Source organism: Bubalus bubalis, chromosome 1 (genome assembly GCF_019923935.1).
Source record: "Bubalus bubalis isolate 160015118507 breed Murrah chromosome 1, NDDB_SH_1, whole genome shotgun sequence".
NCBI lineage: Eukaryota > Metazoa > Chordata > Mammalia > Artiodactyla > Bovidae > Bubalus > Bubalus bubalis.
In genome coordinates this window covers 122,262,209-122,286,330 of record NC_059157.1, presented here as the reverse complement: position 1 = coordinate 122,286,330, position 24,122 = coordinate 122,262,209, and the positions used below count along the sequence as shown (strand labels likewise).

The window sequence follows — 24,122 nt, the reverse complement described above, 5'->3', positions numbered from 1 at the left end:
ACCCATAGAAATAAACCTTTAAACATGCTTGTCCTGTGTCACCCTCTAAAAGTACTATACTTTAATTCAGAAATAATTCTATCGTACTATTAGTAGTCGCCCAATCCTTAACCACATACAACATCCAGTACAACTTGGGGAAGGAAATAAATTAAGGTACAGCCTACATTTTTCTTGTGAAATAATCTCTGATTCCCAGATATATATATATATATATGTTTGTGTGTGTGTGTGTACATGTACATGTTTGCACACATAGTGCATGCATGGTGCTCAGTTTTTTTTTTTTTTTCACTTCATCTTCTCTATTCAGTTCTGATATTTGAATTTGGGATCTAATATAATGGGACATGAGTCTGAATGAACTCCGGGAGTTGGTGATGGACAGGGAGGCCTGGCGTGCTGCGATTCATGGGGTGGCAAAGAGTTGGACACAACTGAGGGACTGAACTGAACTGAACTGACTGAAGGAAGAGTTGGTACCAAAGATGTGATTATGGGATCCCCCTTTCCACAGCTTTGTCTGTGAGCTATAATCTAATGTGAAAGTGTTAGTCACTGAGTCCTGCAACCCTAAGGACTGTGGCCTTCCAAGCTCCTCTGTCCATGGAACTATAGTATATGACTCTGGAAAGTACCATGTTGGTTTTAATGCTGACTTTTCTTCTCTTCTTAATCCTTCTAAGCATGGTTGCTTGGCTTAGAATCAGAATTTTGTAAAAAAAAAAACATTTACAAAATGTGAACTCTTGGCTTTCATTCCAAATTTCCCAAGTCCAAATCTCTGAGGCTGGAGCTTCCAGGTCTGCATTTATAACAAGTGGCTTTGGAGATTCCAGTGTGTACTCAAGTTTAAGAACCATTGCCCTGGGGTGCATTGTTAGCAGGAAAAGTACATTGTGAAAGGTCCCTGGGTGGCAAGCTAGCAGCCAAGTCCTGGACTTTTCCTGTAATGGGCATGTGCTTCTGGAATTGGTTTCCTTGCCCAGATCAACAGAGCATGAGCATTTTAGATTTTAGGGCACAGGGACAGACTCACTTATGACTCACGAAGCAGCATGTGTGTGTGTTGTAGCTGCCTTACACTATAGGAAATTCCATTCTTTGAGTGAGCACTTTAAAAATAAGTATTCTTTTCTCCAATTATTAATTAAAATAAGACAAATAAAGTAAATAAAATTGAAAGAATTTGTAATGCACCAACTAATGACAACTACTGACATATATGTATGTATATATGTATACACATAGCCTTGTTTATGGCAATAAATAGACTTATATTCCACATATGAGTTTACAAAAGCTCTCACATTTATATTTACATTCTCTACTTTTAAACACAAATCAATTAAAGTTAGAAAACAAGAAACTTTAGTCACAAAAGTATATTATTTTAATATATACTTTAAGGATGTTTTAGGAACACATGTATACCTGTGGCGGATTCATTTCGATGTTTGGCAAAACCAATACAATATTGTAAAGTTTAAAAATAAAATAAAAAAAAATACTGATTTTAGCCTTTTACCCTAAATATTATAACTGAATCATTAAGTGGAAAAAAGTAATCCCTTCCTCAGCTGTCACTAAAATAACTATCTTGGTAGCTGATTCTTCCTAGAGTAATGACCTGTTTCTAATCCTTTTCTCTTGTTCCTCTCTTTCTCTCTCAGTCTCTCTCTCCCTGTCTTTCTCCTTCCTTCCCTTGCATTAAGAGCCACATAAATTGTTTTAAATTTTCATTTACAAATCTGTATTTTAGTGTAGAAAGATCTGTCTGATGATGATTGAATGTTCTTTTAAGTATTTTAAAAATACCACTGGTTATGGCATATTTATCAGCTTTCCTAGGACTCAGATGGTAAAGAATCTGCCTACAATTCTGCGGGAGACCCAGTTTCAATCCCTGGGTGTCTGAAAGATCCACTGGAGAAGGGACTGGGTACCCACTCCTGTATTCTTGCCTGGAAAATTCCCATGGATAAACGAACCTGGCAGGTTACAGTCCATGGCATCACAAAGAGTCAGACATACTGAACGCATGCAGTTTGCTTCTTCGAGCATTTATACTCAATAAGGCTACCCATTTGGGTGCAGGTGAAATTCAAGTTGCCCATGCTATATTGCACATTTTAAAAACATTCTTTTATTCTAGCACACACAGTTTCTCTTTTTCAGGCATCTTTTCAAACATTGGTTCATGGGGAAAAAGTAATCATATAGGGAATTCTTGGTCATGTTAATATTTACCATTTAGCTATTTTGTCTGACACTATTCTAAATGATTTACAGACACAATATTGTTTTATTTTCCCAAGCACGTCATGATGTCTGCTTGTATTGATATCCTCATTTTATAGAAACTGGAGCCCAAGTGCCTTCAGCCTATAAACTTCAGAACAAGGATTTATACCCTGAGCTGTCTGGATTAAAATGCGTACTCTTTCCCACTGAATGATGTCAAAAGGTTAGGAGCCATGGCTCTACCTGGGGCCCAGGTGCTTGGGAACCCTTTATGGGCTGTTCTGCCCAGCACTTTGGAATGCAAACTCCCTTGAGCAAGCCCTTGTTGGCATAGTTTCACCAGTAGCCTGTCTTAGGTAGTTAGCGAATATTAAAATAGTCCTAATAATAAAATAGCGCTTGGTCAACCGTGTAGCCCCCTTACTGAGGGGAGGAGGAGAATAGCTCACTTTCCCTGGAGGGCCTGAGAAAGATCAGTTTACAGGCGTCAGCATGGGGTGTAACCCTTCTTCCTTCTCTCCATCTTGGCACTGGCACGTGCTTCTTGTGACCATCATCTCCCATTAGCCCATGGTCTGGGCAGAAACCATGAACAGGGCTCTTTTTCTCCCCCACCCCAAACACGCTCAGTCCTTTCACTGACCTCAGTCCTTTCACAGCTTCTGATTGGAGGCTGGTTGCTGCAGATAATGACCTCCAAGACCCCTCTGTGGGTTACAGCCTGTTTGTTAAGACACATGCAGCGGGGAGCAAGGAAAAGGAAAAGAGCAGTATTTTCAACATCCCCAGGAACCAGAAGCACAGAAGACTGGCAGCATTCCAGCCACCTGCATGGGCCCAGGGCTGGCAGCTTCCCATGTGTCCTTTCCAGACAGTCTGCTCGCTAAGATGAGGGATCTTCTTCAGTATGTTGCCTGCTTCTTTGCGTTTTTCTCCGCTGGGTTCTTGGTTGTGGCCACCTGGACAGATTGTTGGATGGTGAATGCAGATGACTCCCTGGAGGTAAGAAGTCAGTAGATTCTTTTACTGACCCAAGTCCATCCGACTTTTCCCTAAGCCCCCTGTTGCGTTGCATTCTAGGACCAGTGATCGTAGTACTAGCCAAAGTGGATAGATTTATTCCTTACTTGCTACTTACTGAGTCTTTACATTATTAACTTATTTAATACACACAGCTCATCTATGGGGTAGGTATTGTTATCCCATTTTACAGATGAGGTAACTGGATAACCTCCCTTTCTTCATAAAGGTAAACTCATACAAGCATAATTGTATAAGCTTTCCAGAAACACCTCTTCCACTGCTGTGTATACCCAATTGAATAACGTTCCAGTAACATCCTTCCTCTCAAATAGAAATTTGCTAATCTTGAATATAGCATTAAGGATAATGTGATAGACTTTCTTAAGAAATGAACATCTAAAAGTTGATCAAGTGATTAAACTCAAGTCATACCCAATTACTGTGTAATGGAAAAATCTCCTTTTAAGGAGTTTCCAAATAGGATAAAAAATTCCGTGTGAAACCAAATCTTTTCAGTGTGTCCCAAAGTGCAGGGGACAGATATGGAGTCAAGAAACCCTCTTTTGAAAATGAGTTGCTCTTGGGAACCTAACGTTCGTCCAAGAGATGAGTGAGCGGTTCATATCTAAAAATGTTATTGTTGTCACTAGAGAAGTTCTGAATGAAGTAATTTTGAAATTTAAATTTTTTTTCAGTGGCTATAAGAATCTGAAAGAGGTAAAAATCAATTTTTCAGAATCAGCAACTATTCATTAGCAAGGCCTCAAAAAGTGTAGGTAAGAAAAAGAAGCTATATCAGAAACTCGAATAAAGAATATATAGCAACCCACTATGTTCTCCTGTGTACATCCTGAAGAGAACAATTTACTCTAACAAATGCTATAACTTTATGAAGTTTAAGAAAGATACCCGAGGGCAAGTTTTTATATTTTTTTTTACTAATTTTATTTGTTAAACACTCAAGTTGGAGTTTCAGATGGAAAGTAATAATCTTTCTGTTTTTCTGTGTATTATTATGTTTCGGTTTTATTTTTTTCTTTCTTTTAAATTTCCTCTGACTCCTCCATGGCACTTCAAAGCCAATAGAGTTTTAAGTATTTCTTTAGCTAGAACTTGAAAATTGTATTTCTGAAAATTGTAATAGAATTGAAATATTATAAAGGATGTCTGTTATATGCTAGTCCAGGGTGCATTATCTGACCATGCACATAACTGATGAATGAAATAAAAAACTGTCCTTTTAACAGTACTCAGAAAGTGCAGATAGAAACATTCTGCTACCATTAGCTTGCTAGAATATGGACTGTCAGTACTAGGTGATGAATACAAAAATATGCTGGACTTGAGCACACTTAAAATTACTTTTTAAAAAATATGCAAAATCACATCTAAAAACATTCTTAAAATATTTTCTAAATCAATTTGAAAATATTTCCCCTTAAGCTGATGGAACTGCTAACTTTACTTGATAAGAAATAAAAATTTTAAAAGGGTCAGACCTTGCTGAGATAGATTGGAAGTACTAGCACCTAAAGTGTCTCCTTGATTTCATCTCAGTACATACAAACAACTTGCCATCTGTTCTGTGCAAGAACACTTCTAGTGAAAATGAGTGGAACGAGCAGTCCAGTTTTCTCACCTCCAGTAAATCCTTGCGAACTTTGGACTATAGTTAGTAGTTCCTAGCTTTTTTCATATATCCTGTACCTGAAATGTATCATAATAAACACTCCCCAAGAAGACTTCCCATTATAAGAACTTTTAAAATTCTCTCCAGCAGTCTCTTTATTTGTCAATATTTTGTGGATCTCTCATAATAATTGCTACTTCATTTTGCAACATGTAAAGTCATAATATTATCCATAAACGTCAAGATATTATACTCACTGACACAATTATACTGTTCTCCCTCTTTGCTTCCTTCTCATGGATATATATACATATATAATTGGTCCATATAAACAACTCATTTTAAACAACTATTGGAAAAAAAAGTTGACACAATAAAAGTGCTTTAAAAAAAAAAGCATAGCCATAGAAAATTTGAACAAAAAGGGATATAATGAATTTTTAACTTTGTTAATCTTTTATTGTGATGAAGACATCAAAGTCGAAAAATGGATTCTATAGTTCAGGATAGCATAACAAACATGAAATATATGTCATGTAAAAGGTGCTCTGCTAATCCTACTAGGGGAGGCAAAGATAAAACAAGAGCAGGTCCTGCTTTTCATGAGTATACAATTAGACAGGAACAGAGATACCATGAAACTATAATAAAGGGCAGAGGCCAATTCGTATTGAGAAAGAAATGAAGTACCAAGGGAACAAAGAAGATAGGTGACTATTTCCTGTCAGGGACATTGAAGCAAGCCTCAGGGAGTAAAAGCCATTGAACAAAGCCTCAAAAAGATGCAAAGGATTTCAAAAAGTAGAAATGGCAGCAGAGGTCTTCCAAGAGAGGACAAATAGCAAAAATACAGAACAAATGTGAGTAACAGGGAGCAGCTAAAGCTCAAATACCCCTTTGCCTTACCAGAGAATACTCAAAATACAACAAAATAGTATTTTTGTCTTATTTACACCTGCCCTGAAGAGAAAAGTTCTTTGAGTTAAGAAAAAGAATAGATGCATGTGTATGTATAACTGAATCACTGTGCTATATTCCTGAAACCAGCATAACACTGTTAATCAATGGTACTCCAATATAAAAAATAAATATAACATTAGGGAAAAAAATGCATGGGACTGTGTCGTGCACAGCCCCAAGTCAGGCAGCAGGGGTCCTGAGCCATAATGCTGCTCCTCCTTCATTCTTGGGTCACATGTGTCCTGGAAACACTACTGTGTGACAAGAACTTGGGTTTTGAGATTATTGTAGCCTGTGTTTGCATCTTAACTGTCTTCTACTGAGCAAGTCACAGCTCATGTTTTTGGCCCAGTTTCCTCAATTATAAACATGAAGTCAAATTCAGTTGTTTTAAGGTCCTTTTCAGTCTTATATTCTTCAACATCAGAACTCGTTGGCTATAACTCTGTCTAGAGACATGACTATGTCTTCCAGAGAGATGGTCAGCCTACACAGGAGGACCAATGGCATCTACAGCCTCCCTAGAAATTTCCACTAGGAAATCTAATGTTAATAGTCTTCATTTTTCTGTAGCTTCATATATTCTTTCTTATTGTTTCCCACTCTCCTTCCATCCTTATTTTTTTTTCTTTCTATTCTTCCTCCCTCCCCTCCTTTCTTTCTCTTTCTTCCTCCTCTCGTTTCATTCTCCCCTTCTCGTTTTTCCTCTCTTTTAAAAATTATTTTATGCTCTACTTCCCTTTTCTTCTCTTTTTTTCTCCCCTACTCTTCTCCTTTGTCTCTTTATCCCTCTATTTGTGCTTCCTGTTTTTCTTTTCTATCATCTATCATTCCACGAATACTCTTTGATACCTATTGTCTACCTGATACTGTAGTGGGTACACATTACGAAAGAGGATGAGTCTTGGATCTTCCTTACATTTCTCCCAGCATATTGGGAGAGACAGAAAGAGCTGATAGACACAGTAAGCTATGGCCAGTGAGTGCTGATTACAGGTACCTCTGAGTGGCCAGCTCACTCAATCATGAGTAATAAGTGAAGGCTACCCAGAAGTATCCAATCCAGACTAGAGGAACAGGTGAAAGGGCCAGAAAAAGAAGAGAGTATTGCAAGCACAGGATATGATGTAGGCAGAGATCTAGGTATGAGAATGCTGTATGTTAATGGCTTCAGACATATTTCAGCATGGAAAGAGTTTCCAATGTAAGGAAAGAATATAGGTGCTGGATCATCAAAGGATTTGCATTCATGTAAAATATAATTCTAATATGAGGCTTTCCTTTATCTCAGTTGGTAAAGAATCCACCTGCAATGCAGGAAACCCAGGTTTGATTTCTGGGTTAGGAAGATCCCCTGGAGAAGGAAATGGCAACCCTTCCCAGTATTCTTGCTTGGGAAATCCCATGGACAGAGGAGGCTGGCAGGCTACAGTCCACAGGGTTGCAAGAGTCAGACACGACTGATCTAAACCACTACCATATACCTTATATTATAGATAAAAGTGGTTCACTCTAAGCAAACATATATATGTGTTTTAGAAAAATCTATCATTCTGGCTAATGTGGGGATTAGAAAGGGTAAAATGAATTACAGGGAGACCAATTAGGAAGCTTTTGCCATAGAACAGGAGGAAAACATTGATAATCTAAACTAGTGCGGCTGCTGCTGCTGCTGCTAAGTCGCTTCAGTCATGTCCGACTCTGTGCGACCCCATAGACGGAAGCCCACCAGGCTCCCCTGCCCCTGGGATTCTCCAGGCAAGAACACTGGAGTGGGTTGCCATTTCCTTCTCCAATGCATGAAAGTGAAAAGTGAATAGGAAGTCGCTCAGTCGTGTCCGATTCTTAGTGACCCCATGGACTACAGCCTACCAGGCTCCTCCATCCATGGGATTTTCCAGGCAAGAGTACTAGAGTGGGGTGCCATTGCCTTCTCTGGACTAGTGCGGCACCAGACATTAAGAGTTGTGAAGATATGGGAAGCTAAAGAACTTGAATTGGTGGGATTGATAATTGATTGCAAGGCTGATGCACAAGGAGAAGTAAAATTTGAAATCCACTTTCCTGTTTTGGAGCAATGAAAGGAAGGATGGAATCATTCACCTAGAGCTTAAATGGAGGAAAATTAATCTTTATGCAAAAGTTATTAAGCAGAAATGTTCCTACACCATGCCATTTCTTTTTCATTTAGGTTGTTGCACAGCACCCTGTGAGGGCCAGAGAGGTAATGCTTTGTAGTGTGGGTGTTTACAGGTTGAACCTGATGTTAGAAGGACCTAAGATGAAATCTCAACCTGCCAGGCAATAACTGTGTGAATTTAGACAAACGTTTAAGTTTTTGTAAAACCACATTTCCTCTCCTATAAAGGAAGAATAATGATATGCACATCATAATTGTCTTGTGAGGGTTAAATGAGCCTATGTATCTAAAGTATTTACCACAGAACCAGGCAAATATAAATCAGTCAATAAATGTTAGATGTATTATCATCTATTTGCAGTTTATTGCTTTGTTTTTGTTCTGGAGGAGGAGATGACATTTTGTAGAATGTTCACTGAAGGGAAAAATATGAGATTTAAGTTCTGTTCCTATTTTCTCTATTGATTCTCTTGGACAAATTGTGCTCATTTCTCTGAGCTGTTGGTTTTTCCATTTTAGTTCCTATGATTGTTCCCTTTTTGTGTAACTAGGAGAATAAGGCAGAGAATAAAGACAAAATAGCATAAGTATTATATTAAATGCATTTAAAAATTGTGAATTAATAACATTATTAATATGTTATTATATTATGTGTAATTCTTCGTTATCCATAGTGAAATTGAAAAGTAGCTTCTCTACAAAGTTACTGGTCTCTCAATTATCAAAAAAAAAAATGTTTTCACAATTTTTTTTTTTTTTTCATTTTTCAGTTCAACTTTTGTTATTTATTTACTGAGAAAATCTGCCATATACCAAGCAATGCTATGATTAAAATTTTATTAACACAAATGAAAGGTAATCCAGTTTGGATTCATTTTATCTTCATAACCAGATTTTCCACTGGGATTTCCATTTGCATTAATGATGCTACAAGTCTTTCAGACATAAGACAATTTTCAGACATGAGACAAGCATTAATGATGCTACAGTTCTTTCAGATATAAAGTAAATATTTAAATTATCATAGCTAGCATATACTCTGATTATTTCTATACTAGTTGTACTTTCTAACTGATTTACAATTCCTTCAGCAGACATTCGAGGCTACAAATACTCTTTAATTCGCCTCATTGTCTCCTACAGTTCTTAGCACCTCCTTCTAAATAATGGGACTTAGGAGGTATTTGTTAATATAAACCGAATGGGTACCTATTATGATACTTGACACACTTACTAAAAGAATGAATAAATAAATGAAATAAAATATGAAGTACTATTTGGAAATCTCACATTGAACAAGAAGTATCTCTGTAGAAAGATCATTATTTTTTCTTAGGCAAGACTTTTCATCTTGTTGCAATTTAAATTTTTCCAATATGTGGATCTGGTTCCTCTTTTTAATCAGATAACAATAAAGATTCAGTCCCCTGAGATGTATAATAAAATTAGTGAAGAGAGTATTCTCATCTAGAAAATATAGCTTTTCTTCCCGGTGCTTCAAATGGGGAAAGAAATGAAGAAAAGGAGAGATATAAAAGGAAATTAATATTTTATAATAATTCACTCAACATAAATTGTTATCTCTGTCACTGGATAGTAAACATTGCAAGATTAAGATACCATACTTTCAAAAGGAAAACATTCTAAAATGATTAAATATATGGGTTAAATTAAATAATAAATATTACAATGAAAATACTTATATAGTCCATATATGTAAATTAGATGATATTATCATGAAGACCACAGACATTATATTTTACCTAGTAAGTTTGCATTGTCCCATTCTTGCCATTTAAACCTTTAGCTAGTGCTTCACAGCTAAGTAAGCAGAGTTAGCCAAACGTATTTTAGCAAATAAATTCATGGTATGTAAATGGACTAGAAGGGAAAGATGACATTTATTAAGTTTATTTTAATCTTGCTTCCTCATCCTTATAAATACCTCTCTTGTGTTCTTTTAGGCCCTAGAATAGTAAGAAAAAGAAAATAAAATATAAAAATTAAAAGTTCAGAACTCTAGTATAAAAAAATTCAAAAGCCATTTTTGCTCAAAGTGAAAATGTTTCATGTTTTAGAAAATATTGTTTACTCTAGTATTATTAAAACTTTTGCATTTTAATAAATATATTCAAGTAAGTACTGGAAGCCAGTAAGTTGCATCTTCAACATTGCAGTACTCTAGTGTGAGGTTGGCAAAGTGGTGTGAAACTACAAGTTTCTATTTTATGGTGGTTTTTAAAAGAATATATCTTCATGACTTATCCCAGTTTTCTTTTGGCTAGTGCATTATTCTTCCTATATTTTATATTTACACATAAATCCCAATGCATATGCATTTATAACATAATGCATAGTGAAAAAGAAAAATCTTGTTTGATAGTGGTCAGCCAAGAATAAATATTTACTAACTTGCTGTGTATAATTACTACATATGAAAAATGTGAATTAAAGTATTTTAAGTTTCTCTCTTCTCAAAAGATGTATAAAATATATAGAGGCAAGACACACACACAAAACTGTAGTAAAAAGACAATGTAGGCAAAATTGTGTGTTGCTGCTTATAACATAGAGTGATGAGAGAAGAGAAACTGGCAAAGACTAGGATAGAGACGCCTTAATGGGAAACTGCTAAAGAGTTTAGAATAAGAAATCCCAGAATGAAGGAATTAATTTTTTCCATTATATACTCAACTTCCCTGGTGGCTCAGACAGTAAAGCATCTGTCAATGCAGGAGACCCGGGTTCTATTCCTGAGTCAGGAAGATCCCCTGGAGAAGGAAATGGCAATCCACTCCAGTACTATTGCCTGGAAAATCCCATGGACAGAGGAGCCTGCTAGGCTACAGTCCATGGGGTCGCAAAGAGTCAGACACGACTGAGTGACTTCACTTTCACTTTCATACTCAACTGGAAGAGAGATTATCAATCTGGTTTCCTTAAGCCTTGTCTATGTGGTATCCTGTTCATCCTTACCACCATGGTAAATACTTTCCAGAGTCAATTGAGTAGATAGGGTCCAGGCTGACATCTAATCAGCATAAACTCCTAGTCTCAGTAATAGTTCTTAGACTCCTGGATTTGACTATACTACTCTTCCAGTCAAGCTGAAAGGACATATTAAACATCAGTTGTACATCTAGTGTATCAGTAACCATTTTCCATGGCAAATTTGAAATGAGAGTTAATGTATATGGATTAGAAAAAAACTGACAAATATTTTCTCTCAGTAAACCTCTACTGAGCATCTATTATACACTGAGAAGCAGGGGTTGTAAGCTCCTTAAAGCAAGGTGCCATGCCTATCTTGGTCATTGCTGTATCCTCAGCATTAGCTGCTTGACTGACATGGGATGGACATTGAATGAATGAACATAGTCTGAAAGACAGACTTGGGAGACTGCTGCACATAAATGCATATGAAAAGATAATGCAACATTATAAATGCTATAGAAATATGGACAGGTTGCTGTAGGATCCAAGAAGACATTAACTCCAGCTGGAGAGACTGGAAGAATCTCATGGAAGAAGACATACTTTTGAGGCAAGTTATCAATGATAGGCAGAAATTTGAAGAACCACTCAGTTCTTGCTAATTGTTGCTACATGGAACTAGGAATTCCAGGTGGCCAGATTGGCCAGAAGTCTGTACTCTTATAAAATCTTTATGTTTTACTGTTGGCAAATAATAAATATTAAGAAATTTATGCTGGCTTCATATTTGTGTCTTGTACTTTTACTGTCACACCTTGGGTAAACTGACTTCTCCTCACTTCGGGATCAATAAATATTCATTGAAATGATATAAAAATTCATCATAACCAGTACTGCCCTAGTGGTCCCATGGATAAGGCTCTGCACTTCTAACACAGAGATCATGGATTCGATCCTTGACCAAGGACCTAGACCCCACATGTTGTAACAAGGATCAAGGATGTGTCACAGCCAAATAAATAAATAATAAAAATAAAAACCCTCTAAAAATAAAATTAAAAAGTGAAAAACAAACCAGGGAAAACATTATTTACAGAAAATGAAATGCTTTCTTTTTGCAATCGCCCTCTATGTTGTTTATCAGCCTAACTTTATGGAAGCTTTCAATGGCTAAGTCAAAGATCTCTCTTGGTAAATGTCACATTGCATTTGAAAATATATGGGTTATTTTCAAATATCTTTGATATTGATTTCTATCATAATTCCACAGTAATAAGAGAACAGGTTCTGTTATGATTTCAATGCCTTTAGACCATGAAATTTTTGCACCTTGTTTTACATCCTCAGATACTTTCCAGTGTCTCCTAGCTTGTAGTCTATGGGAACTTGAATAGAGTTTGTATCCTACTGTTGTGTGAAAATTGTATAAATCTTAATTATGTTTAATTGGTTTACAGTGCTTTTCAGGTCTACTGTACCCTTCTACCTCTCTGTACATTCATTCTGTTAATTTTTTAATTTGATATTGAAACTCCAACTAAAAATCTTAATTTATCTACTTAAATGATAATGGTAGTATATAGTGGAACTACATGTAACCTTGTTCTGTATTTTCCAAGTCTTCTGTAAATGTGTTATCATACTTTTATAATTAAAAAAATAAAAATTGAAATAAATAAAAAATAAAAATTACTGAAGTTTTATTTTATATGTTGTCTATTAATATATGGATCACATGTTAAGAGGACAAAGCTTAAATTTGGAATTGTCCATTTTGGACAACACTGTGAGATAAAATTATAGTTAATGTTGTTTTTGTCCTTTCAGTTCAGTTCAGTTCAGTTCAGTTGCTCAGTTGTGTCCAACTCTTTGCGACCCCATGAATTGCAGCATGCCAGGCCTCCCTGTCCATCACCAACTCCTGGAGTTCCCTCAAACTCATGTCCATCGAGTCAGTGATGCCATCCAGCCATCTCATCCTCTGTCGTCCCCATCTCCTTCTGCCGCCAATCCCTCCCAGTGTCAGAGTCTTTTCCAATGTGTCAACTCTTCACATGAGGTGGCCAAAGTACTGGAGTTTCAGCTTTAGCATCATTCCTTCCAAAGAACATCCAGGGCTGATCTCCTTTAGAATGGACTGGTTGGATCTCCTTGCAGTCCAAGGGACTCTCAAGAGTCTTCTCCAACACCACAGTTTTGCCCTTTAAGAAATATTAACCATAATATTTTAAGCATCAGTCTGCTTTGCAAGAACCTTTTCTTAAAACTTTAAGGATTATAGAGGTGCTTGCTTTCCTCAGAGGGTAAAGAATCTGCCTGCAATGCAGGAGACCCAGGGTCAATCCCTGGGCTGGTAAGAGCCCCTGGAGAATGGAACAGCAACCCACTCCAATAGTCTTGCCTGGAGAATTCTATGGACAGAGGAGCCTTGCAGGTTACAGTCCAGGGGGTTGCAAAGAGTCAGACACAACTGAGCGACTAACATTTTCACTTACCTTTGTGCCGTTTAGAGAGTTCTTAATAAGCCATTATACAACAGAAGGATAAGTGAAGACTCTAAATTTTAGGCAAGGAGGGCTTTCCTAAATGTGATAAATAACCTACAATCTTTTAACCTTGTTTTTTGTGCACAAAGGCACCTTTAAGGGTGTCTCCAGTAAGTGCTATATTAACACAGAAGTTTAGTTAATTACAGCCACTATTCTCACGTACCTTGACTGAGTGTGAATACCAAACAATCTAATATTGTGCCCTAGAGCATTAATACCTAATGAAATTGGATTCCTTGTTTCCCCTAATGAGCTCATTGCTTTTCTAAATACGGTTATTGCAGGTAAATGATCAATAGCCTTGAAAAATGACACCACTACTGGATTATTTGGGCAAGAAAAAAATACTTTTTAGCTTAAAATAAGTATCCTGAAATATATATCTCATCTCATTTTCTAAATAACCTCACATAGAATGACTAAATTAGATTTCATTAGTTCATTTTAGTAGCTAAGTTAGCAGGAAATTGGAGATTATTAGTCAATCTCTGATTATTAGAATAGTGACTTCAGGTCCACATAACCTACTTCAAGTTGGAATGAACTAGATCCAGTGTGTTTCTGTTCATTGAGACTCCACCGAGTAAAAGGCTATGAGAAGGCTTTTTTTTTTTTTTTTTCTGTTGTATTATAATAGTTTAGTACAAATCATCTCTACTATATCCATTTCCCCAGGCCGCCATAGCACATTACCACAATTTGTTGACTTAACACAAGAGAAATATACTCTTGCAGTTCCGGAGACCAGAAGTTTGAAGTCAGAGTGTTGGGAGGGCTGCACTGCCTCTGAAGGTTCTTAGAAGAGAATGAATGCATTCCTCGCCTCTTTCAGCTTCTGATGACCTTTCAGCTTCAGTGACGTGAGGCTGCGTCACTCTGAGGTCCGCCTCAGTGGTCACATGACCTCCTTCTCTTCTTTCTGTCTCTCCTCTGCATTTATCTTCTTTTTTTTTTTTTTTTTTTCAAAATTTAAACTTTTTATTTTGTATTGGAATATAGCCAATTAACAATATTTGATAGTTTGAGGTGAAGAGGGAAGGTACTCCGCCACACATATACATGTATCCTTTTTCCTCCAAACCATCCTCCCATCCAGGCTGGCACATAACATTGAGTAGAGTTCCATATGCTATAAAATAGGTCCTTGTTGGTTACTCATTTTGAACATAGCAGCGTGTACATATATGTGTCTCTTACAAGAACACTTGTCACTAGATTTAGGGCGACCCTGGTAATTGAAGATGATTTCCTTATCTCAAAACTCTTAATTTAACTACATATGCAAAGTTCCTTTTTCCAAATAAGGTCCCATTCACAGGTTTTGGGCATTAGAACATGGTCACATTTGGGGGCAGGGGTTGCCATTCAACCAATTACATCTACTTTTATAACTTTCATATGGTTCATTAGTAATGCTGAACTTAGTCACTACTCAGGTTATTATGATGTTTAAGTACTTTACAAATTTTATCATTTATTGAGCAAATCACTTGTATTATGTATGTTTTATAATTTTTAATTCTTATAGTCACTCTAGCATTAGTTCCTTTATAAAGACAAGAAGTTTGAGGCTCAAAAAGGTAAGATCTTGCTCAAAGAAACAACAGAAGTAATGGGTGTCAATTTAAAGTCTGTTTTATCAGTTATAGTTTAAATTTTATGTGTATATAACTTTGGGCTTCCCTGGTGGCTCAAGCAGTAAAGAGTCCACCTGCAACTCAGAAGACCCAGGTTTGATCCCTGGGTCAGGAAGATGCCCTGGAGAAGGAAATGACAAGTCACTTCAGTATTCTTGCCTGGAGAATTCCATGGACAGAGGAGCCTGGCAGGCAACAGTCCATGGAGTCACAGATTCAGACAACTTAGCAACTAACACTTTGATTTTTCATATAACTTTGTATGTTCGAATCCTCCTTCAGAAACTGATATATTAGATTTCATAAGATAATTTTCTGTATTAAATTTTTAGTCTCTGTGGTGTCTCAGATCGGATGTGTGTACTAAGTCACTTCAGTAAAGAGTCTGCCTGCAGTGTGGGAGATCCAGGTTCAATCCCTGTGTCAGGAAGATCCCCTAGAGAAGGAAATGGCAACCCACTCCAGTATTCTTGCCTGAAGAATCCCATATATGGAGGAGCCTAGCAGGTTACAGTCCATGGGGTTACAAAGAGTCGGACACCACTGAGGGTCTTCACTTTCAGCCAGCAGTAAAGTCTTATTTGCTGCACAAAACAACTTCAAAGCAGAACATGGGGCAGGGAGTTTCATAGTACAGTTATCCTCTGATATAATTTTCTTTTGCAAATAAAAATGTGCTATATTCCTTTCTTTTCCACATCAGTTATAATCTCCCTGCCTTTCATTTCTCTTCCCACTCTGCTCTGTTATTTATTCTTTCTTTAAGAAAAACTTTAAGCTTTCATTTTCCAAGATAATTTTTGGTTAAATCTTACTAAACTATTCCCAGATTGCCAAAATAATGTGAATCTGTAATTAAATCAGAATAAGCAATCATATTAGCTCTGTTCCATATGCAACAGTTCTGTCAAGAATACTTGAAAACATTTCCTGTTGGCATGTTTATAATTCTAGGAAATCTATTTTGACTTACAGCTTATAAAGTATGAGAAGTTTCAGGACACTGCTACCTTTTAGCTTTAAAGTGGATATTTAGAATCATCTGTACAACATTTCTAAGTAGTAGTGGTTTACAACTGTCAGGTTTATGAAATTAATGTTCAGTTTGTTTATATCCACATCATAGCTTAAGCATTTGTAGTCTGTCAGTGGAGCAAGGGTGAAGTTGTGTGGTCTTTATATTTCATTTATTGTTGTCTTCATGTATAACTTTCTTTGACCATTATTTTAAATTTATGAATTTCATGTATAATAACATGTTTCTTCAAGGGATTGATCTTCAAGATGAAAAAAGAATTAATGTACTTTCCTAATAGAATCAAGATGCCAACAGTGATCATCTATTGTTATATAGATTTTTTTTTTTTTGATGAGAAAATGTCAGCATAGCAAAATGAAAGGATTTGATGATGGAACCAACCATAGGCATCTGAATGTGTTTAATTCTGATTTTATCCATCTTCAGCATGACTTATTCCCCCTCCACTCCCAAATCGGGAAATAAGCTTACTTTCTGTTGAGAAAAATCTTTATTGTTAGTGCTTAAGAGAAAATACTCTAGAATGTATGGTGTTTGTTGTCAATGAAATGCAGATCACCCTTGTAAGCACTGGTCTCATAACAGCTAAGTTCTTCCTTTGATCAAGGTAAACTGAAGTGTGTCTGCCTGGCTGTTTCACATGTTGTCTTCTCTGACATTTAGGTGAGCACAAAATGCCGAGGCCTCTGGTGGGAGTGTGTCACAAATGCTTTTGATGGAATTCGCACCTGTGATGAGTATGATTCTATACTTGCTGAGCACTCCTGTACGTATGCCTTACACATCCCTCCTTGTCAGGGCAGGAAGACCAAAGGAAATTGAACACAGGTTTCCATGATGTGTTTTTGTCTTCTACTATACTATAGTAAGGTTCTGTTCAGTTCTAAATGTTTTGATTAAAATTTTAGTTTATTATTTCTGAAATGTGAATTGAAGCATTTTTAGCATATTTAATCTTTTCCCATATACTTATAAATTCCTTTAGGGTAAAATTGTTACCTTATTCAGCTCTGCTCTCCCACAAACAGTCTGTTGTAGTGCCTTATACACAGTAGGCTCATACTTAAAAAAATGAAATTAATTCTTTAAGGGCAGTGGTTTTTATGATTAGAATTGATAGGTTGGATGAAAAGATTTCAGAGAAGTCTTTTAGCAATGACTTAGGTCAGATAGAAAGTTTACAATATTTCAGTGAATAATTTGCTAAGAGAGAGAGAAGGTCGAGGCAGAGGGGCAGAGACAGAGACAGAAGAACAGATAGGGAGACAAAGAGATAAGCAAAGAGACACAGACTGTGGGATCAGGGAATGAAAAAAAATTCAGATAGGTGACACATTATTAACAGATATAAAAAGCCAGTTCCTTCATCTTCTCTACCTTTAGCTTTAATTAGGTGTTAACAAGGCCCTTGTTTCTATGAATAGAGACTTCACAGATTGAAAAGCCTTATTACTGATTTCTCTCCACTCTTCTCCATACTATTTATTTATTTATTTAAAACATCAAATTGTGCTAAGTACTGGTGCAGTCATTAAAGCAAATTTGTTTTAGTCTCTTTCAAATAAAATGATGGGTGGTGGTACAACATGGCAACTTCTTTTCTCAAGATAAATGAAAAGTCAACCCTTAGAATGTGACTTTTCCCCGGACAGCTATTTCAGTCCAGGGAAAAGCACTTAAAAGGAGTTGTGCTCTAAAAAAAGCATTCTCTGCCATTTAGGATTTGAGGGCCTGGAATACTTTTTAACATAATTCATAAGGCTTTTATTTCATTTTTTTGGTTAAAAAAAAAAAAACCTTTTATGTTTTTTCTTTTTCCTTGCACTAACCTAGTTCTACATAGAAAGAAGCACAATTTGGTCAATAGGAATGAACATTTTTGTTCGTGTGAACACTAGGTTATTCTAGAAATTCAGGGCTAGGCTTAGAGCTGAGAAGAACAGAAAGATACAATATTTCCAACTTTTAAAATATTGTTATGTACATTTATGCAAGAAGACAATAAAATCATTCATAGGATTTGAATGATCTCATACTACACAGAGAAAGCCACTGTACTTTAAAATGGTCTTGTATCTTTTGCCTATACTATTTCACATTTTCTTCTTGATATATTTTTATCTATTACTTTTAAACAATATCCTAAACAATCTCTTAATATTCTTTAAAAATTCTACCATATGCTTAAAGACAAAAGAGATAAAAATGTGTTCTAAGAAACTAATGAACTGTGTCCTCTAAGTTAAGATGTTACCTATAAGAGTGTAGGATTTTATTTTTAGTCTTTGATATGTTTTATACAATCACAATTAGATCACCTTTCTCATTGCTCTTGTCTACTTAGGGTATTTAGACTCAGATGCATTTTTTAGGACTCTGTTGATACTGTTAGTCTGAGTCCATCTCATCCCTTCAAATCAGAATATTTAATATTCTGGTAGCCAAATCCAAGACAATCTCCAAAAGGAGATTCCTGACTGGCCAGCATTAGCAAACTACTTAGAGAGCTGCCTTCTTGAAACTGCACTAGCTATATGGTCCTTGGATGGCATCATAGGAGTGAGTCTTCAAGTTCCACGGAGCATCTGAATCACACTTGGTACGGGAGTCTAGGTCAGACAGGGGAGGACCAGGGCCCACAATGATTCCAGGGCACTCTATCCAGATGACAATCCTGGCCCTGTTGACCTAAGTTTCAAAGGGGACTTACAAAACTTCGAGGGAAATACTCCAGAGTGTGGGACCACTTGTTTTGGGGTGCTGAACAGGAGGCTTACTTGTGTATACCCATTTGAGGATCAAGGAGATCTGTCAAAATATAAAAACTATCAACCTAACAAGTTACATATTTTTCTCTTTCTTCAATTTTGAAAAAAAAAAATGAACCTCAGATTTGGCCTAAATTTGAGTCGAATTTTTAAAAATATCGTCACTTTTTGATATCTTAAATTTTCACCTATTAAGGTACAGATTGATTTTATGCATTGATTTCCTTTCTTAGAAGGATTATGAAAGTATTTTATATTTGAAATGAGGAAGATTTCTACAGGCAGTCTATAACTAAGTAGGTCCTAAAGTGGTCTCATCATTGGGGAAAAAATTATTTCAGTAAAATGAAACCCCAAATCACTATGAAAATAAAACATAATTACTGTAATATCAAAGCAATAAATTTTATTACTCCTCTCCACTAGCCAGCTAAAATACCAATAGTTCTGACTTCAGATAATTAATCCTCCATTAGTGGTAACATTATCCTAGTTTTAATTTAGTATCACTGGGACTCACAATTGAGGAAACTTTCACAGTTGACGTTCCCATTACAGATGACTGCTACTATTCCACTTCTATTTCCCTGATCTTCTCTTTCCTAGACTTTCTGCCAAATATTCTCATTGGTGATGGCTTTAAAATATGTGCAGTTGACAATGCAAGGTGGATAGATTAATGCACAGTGTTGGCCAAGAGGGGTCACAACATAAAGGAATTAAAAGAAAATACGATTCTGGCTTCCAGAAATAGTCTACTTAGTAACAGAAGTTCCTTCTCCTTCTAAAGATCTGCTGATGGCTCCCACCTGAATTGGCGTGAGACATCTTGAAGTATTTTATTCTTCTCCTCTATATCAAATTTTAACCAATTATTTACATTTTTTCAATAGAAATTCAAACAAATATAGTGATTAATTACTTACTGAATATTTATTGGGTATCTTTGGAAGAAGAAATACTCTACTTTCAATATAGCTTTCAGCTAATACTTGTGAACAAGACTCATTCCAAAACAGGAGGCAAAAAGAGAAATAGTTATTTAGTCTCTGCCATATGCCAGGCATTTTGCTAAGAGGACAACAGGATCATAATAAGCAGTGCTTAAACAAATAATGTTTGTTTAAACAATTAATGTCAGTAGTCTTATAATACTTTTGAATTTTATAAAAAAATTAAATAAGAGTATTTATTTTCAAGTTCATGCACATTTAAAGTGTGATTGTATTCACTGGGCATGTGTTGATGTATGCAGTTGCCTTTTTTCCTTTGGTGCACCTCTATGTATTAACATGTCTCCTTCCTCTGATTATGCTGAAACCACATGCTCTGATCTTCTAGTGAAGCTGGTGGTAACTCGGGCGCTGATGATTACTGCAGATATTCTAGCTGGATTTGGATTTATTACCCTGCTCTTTGGACTTGACTGCGTGAAATTCCTCCCTGACGAGCCATACATCAAAGTCCGCATCAGCTTTGTTGCTGGAACCACATTACTAATAGCAGGTACTGGTCTGGACTAGTGATGGGGATAAAGATACTTGATTAAGGTTTTGGGATGAAGAAGGGTGTTGTTCTGAAGGAGTTCATTTTAGGATCATATGTGACTTGCTTTTCTAGAATGAAGGAATAAAGAGCACATCCACCAACCCTGCTTTCCTTAGTTTTGTAATCAGATATTAATCTTTGGCTAATATCCCCACTCAAGGTTTTTGATGTCCTCAAACAATTTTTAACCACTTAAAAAGTATATAAAGCTTTAAATTTTTTAAAACTTTTTTGGTTATTATTCTTGAAGTTAAATCCTAAAGTAAGCCCCAAGCTGCCACCACCTTGCCTGTACACATCCTCACCAATCCTTTGCAATGACCTAAGTTGTATCAAGTTCTTTATTAGACTTTTCTCATGTGCCAACTCATATGATCATATCTGTAACAATAAACAAGTATGAACTTATCTTCACTTAAGCAGAGAATAAGTGGATTTCTGAAGACATAAATCAAGCAAGACAAAAAAACAATAAATCAAGATGCACTTTATATGGGGTTTATTAGTGAAACAGCAAAATTGATATTTTCCTGAGGTCAGCCATTAATTTCAATTTAGTCAACCTAAATAAAACACAGTGTCTTTCTTGGATCATAATGCAAATTGGGAGGAAGTGCACTATGAAAAAACCAAAATGTAGGAAGATTGAAAACTGATGAGTTTACCCTCCAGAGTGAAAACCGTCTTCTTTTTTGGTAGCAGCAAACAGTCACCAAAGCAAATTTAAGTGGGAACCTGACTGGGACATGTAGGGTAAATTGATGAGAATTTTAAAACTAAAAATACTTGGAGATATGTATATATGTGTAATGTGGGACTTTATGCCAGTTAACTTAATCTGTCTCCTTTTCTTGGTCTGCAAATTAGGATAAAGACTCAGCAATAGTATCCAATCTTAATTGTTGCTGTAAAGATCCCAAAGTGGGCAGAGTAAGCTCATAGCAGAAAGTCTCACCCATCACATGGTCAAAAATGGGACCTCCCTGATATTTTCACACAAGGCCCTAAGGATCCTTAGATTGCACTAAAAAGTCACAATAATTTATTAGTTTTTTTTTCTTTTCAAAATATCCATTCCCATATCCAGCTTAGTGAAAACATAAACCTTTTGTATATAACAATGTACACTATTTGGTAAATTTAAACATCATTAATGCTATGCAATTTTGTTCTAGAATTCTTTTTAAGACATCACTAATCTACTCTATTTTTCATAAAATATCAAAACTAAATTTAAATAAAAAAGTCAATGAAGAAAATTCCTGCAGGAATGGCTAAAAAGATGACTGAATTAAATCACCCAAGATGACCAAAGCATTGGAATTATCATTTGAAATTAGTATGATACATATACATATATATATGTATATATATAAAATCTGTTTTAAGTTCCAAAAAAAATAGAATTTCATGCTAAACCTATATGTTGCAGTATTACAGAAAAGATGTAGTAATTTATGTCCTGTATTCTAAAGGTTACTATGTGTTCACGATCAGGTCCTTCTTAAACTTGTTGCATTAAATAATTGTGAAAAGAATGCAATGAAATTGTGACTTAAATGGAAATCACAGACTTACTAGGAAAAAAGGGGAGAGTTTCTTGGGGGCTTACAGATTTCAGAAACACTATTTTCATGTAAGTTTTTGTTCTACAACTGCCCATGATATTTTCTTCCATCTGAGCCCTGACATGCAATTTATACCTGTAATTTGTACATGTGAAAGGACCTACTTGCATCATTTCAAACCAGTCAATTTTCAGAAAGACAAACCTGTGAGGATTAAATTTTATTTGAAATAAACAAAATTCTTAGTCTATTTTTTCACGGTGGGTGTGGTAGATAAATTTTCAATTTCTACTTCAGTTATTTGTTTTTAACCCCAAAGCACTAAAATTACAGGTGCTGATTATGTAGTTGACGTAACTTCAATCATGGGTCTGGGTGGTGGGTCAGGGGAGTCCTAGACTACTCTTAAATACAGCATGATAGAATATTCTTAAATACAATACAATAGAATAACTTAATCTTCTTGGATTTATATTTGGAAAAGACATGACTTATTTTTAGCAATTTCTGTTTCTTTCAGGTGCCCCAGGAATAATTGGCTCTGTTTGGTATGCCGTTGATGTTTATGTAGAACGTTCTTCTCTGGTTTTGCACAATATATTTCTTGGCATCCAATATAAATTTGGTTGGTCCTGTTGGCTTGGAATGGCTGGTTCTTTGGGTTGTTTTTTGGCTGGTGCTATCCTCACATGCTGCTTATACCTCTTCAAAGGTAAGGACAAAATAAAACAGCACACCCCCTTGCCTCCAGTGCTATTTTTCCCACCCTAATGGAAACACATCTCACCAGCCCGAAGTAATATTGATAGCTTGATACATATCTATTACCATTAGAAATTTCTACTGTTCAAGGACAACTGATTTGTAATACTAGAACCTTACTATCCAGTTAGTGATATATTTGTTGAAAAGGAGGGGGGGGAAGCAGATACAATTGTGTCCAATATCCAAATAGATACTGATTATTTCAATGTGTCATTATCTTATACATCTCATTTCACACAACTGACTAAATTTATATCTCAAGTTAAACAGAGAAGTAGATGCAGAGTCAAATCAAATGTATCCTTGTTGTCAAAGAATGCAATGTGTTAACTATTAGGTTACTAAAATGTCACTGAAATAAAACTAGGAAATTTCTCTTCTCATAAAAAAAAAATAAAAGGAAATTACTTGGCTGAATTTTAAATCTAAAAACAACTTTCAGGTTGAAACTCTTAGATTTTCTTCTAGGGTTCTTAGATGATTCCTTCTTAAAATATTTATATTCTTGCCTCTTTGAGAGAAGAATATATAATTACATTTTCCCGAAAGTTTACTGGGCCATAATTATTTTTATATCGCTACGTTTATCTCTTCCAAACAGATGTTGGACCTGAGAGGAGCTATCCTTATTCCACAAGGAAAGCCTATTCAACCACAGCTGTTTCCATGCCCCGGTCACATGTGATCCCTCGAACACAGACTGCCAAAATGTATGCTGTCGACACCAGGGTGTGAAATGACATGTGTCAGTCTGTATATATATGTTGTTTAACTAATCAGTGAGTTCAAATTAACCAAATAGCAGGCCTATCCAGGAACAGACATCTAGGCCTCAAGTCCAACTAAATTAATTGCTCAGCTTACTCAAAAAATTAGTCTCCTGTATGGGGCTGGTGCACTGGGACGACCCAGAGGGATGGTATGGGGAGGGAGGAGGGAGGAGGGTTCAGGATGGGGAACACATGTATACCTGTGGTGGATTCATTTTGATATTTGGCAAAACTAATACAATTATGTAAAATTTTAAAATAAAATAAAAAAAAATTAGTCTCCTATTGCTTCTCCTTCTCAATTATTACTTTCTTCCACATTCTTTTACCATCGCTCTCTCTCTCTCTCTCTCTCTCTCTCACACACACACACACACACACACACACACTTCCCCTGTATTTGATGATAAGGTTGCTGGGATACAAAAACGTTTGCTGTGATTTCTATATTGCTGCTAGAGATAGTGACATGGTGGTATTAAAATGAAGTGACTCTTTTTAAGAATGGACAGAAACTTTCAAAGGACGCCAGAGATTCTAATCTTTG

The 24,122-nt window shown here is 36.0% G+C and overlaps 1 protein-coding gene across 1 annotated transcript; it reads left to right on the top strand.

The window, feature by feature from the left end:
• Nucleotides 1-1,997: 1,997 nt before the first annotated feature.
• On the top strand, nt 1,998-23,797 carry CLDN16 (claudin 16). The gene is made up of 5 exons (XM_006060987.3): nt 1,998-3,246; nt 16,820-16,922; nt 20,266-20,430; nt 22,561-22,752; nt 23,407-23,797. The coding sequence occupies exons 1-5, from the start codon at nt 3,076-3,078 to the stop codon at nt 23,538-23,540; spliced, it is 765 nt and encodes a 254-aa protein (XP_006061049.2). The 5' UTR covers nt 1,998-3,075; the 3' UTR covers nt 23,541-23,797.
• Nucleotides 23,798-24,122: the final 325 nt, after the last annotated feature.

Coding starts and splice junctions, on each gene's coding strand:
- CLDN16 (XM_006060987.3), top strand. CDS start 3,076: ATGGGCCCAGGGCTGGCAGCTTCCCATGTGTCCTTTCCAGACAGTCTG. Junction 3,247..16,819: donor ATGCAGATGACTCCCTGGAG/GTAAGAAGTCAG, acceptor TCTGACATTTAG/GTGAGCACAAAATGCCGAGG. Junction 16,923..20,265: donor TATACTTGCTGAGCACTCCT/GTACGTATGCCT, acceptor CTGATCTTCTAG/TGAAGCTGGTGGTAACTCGG.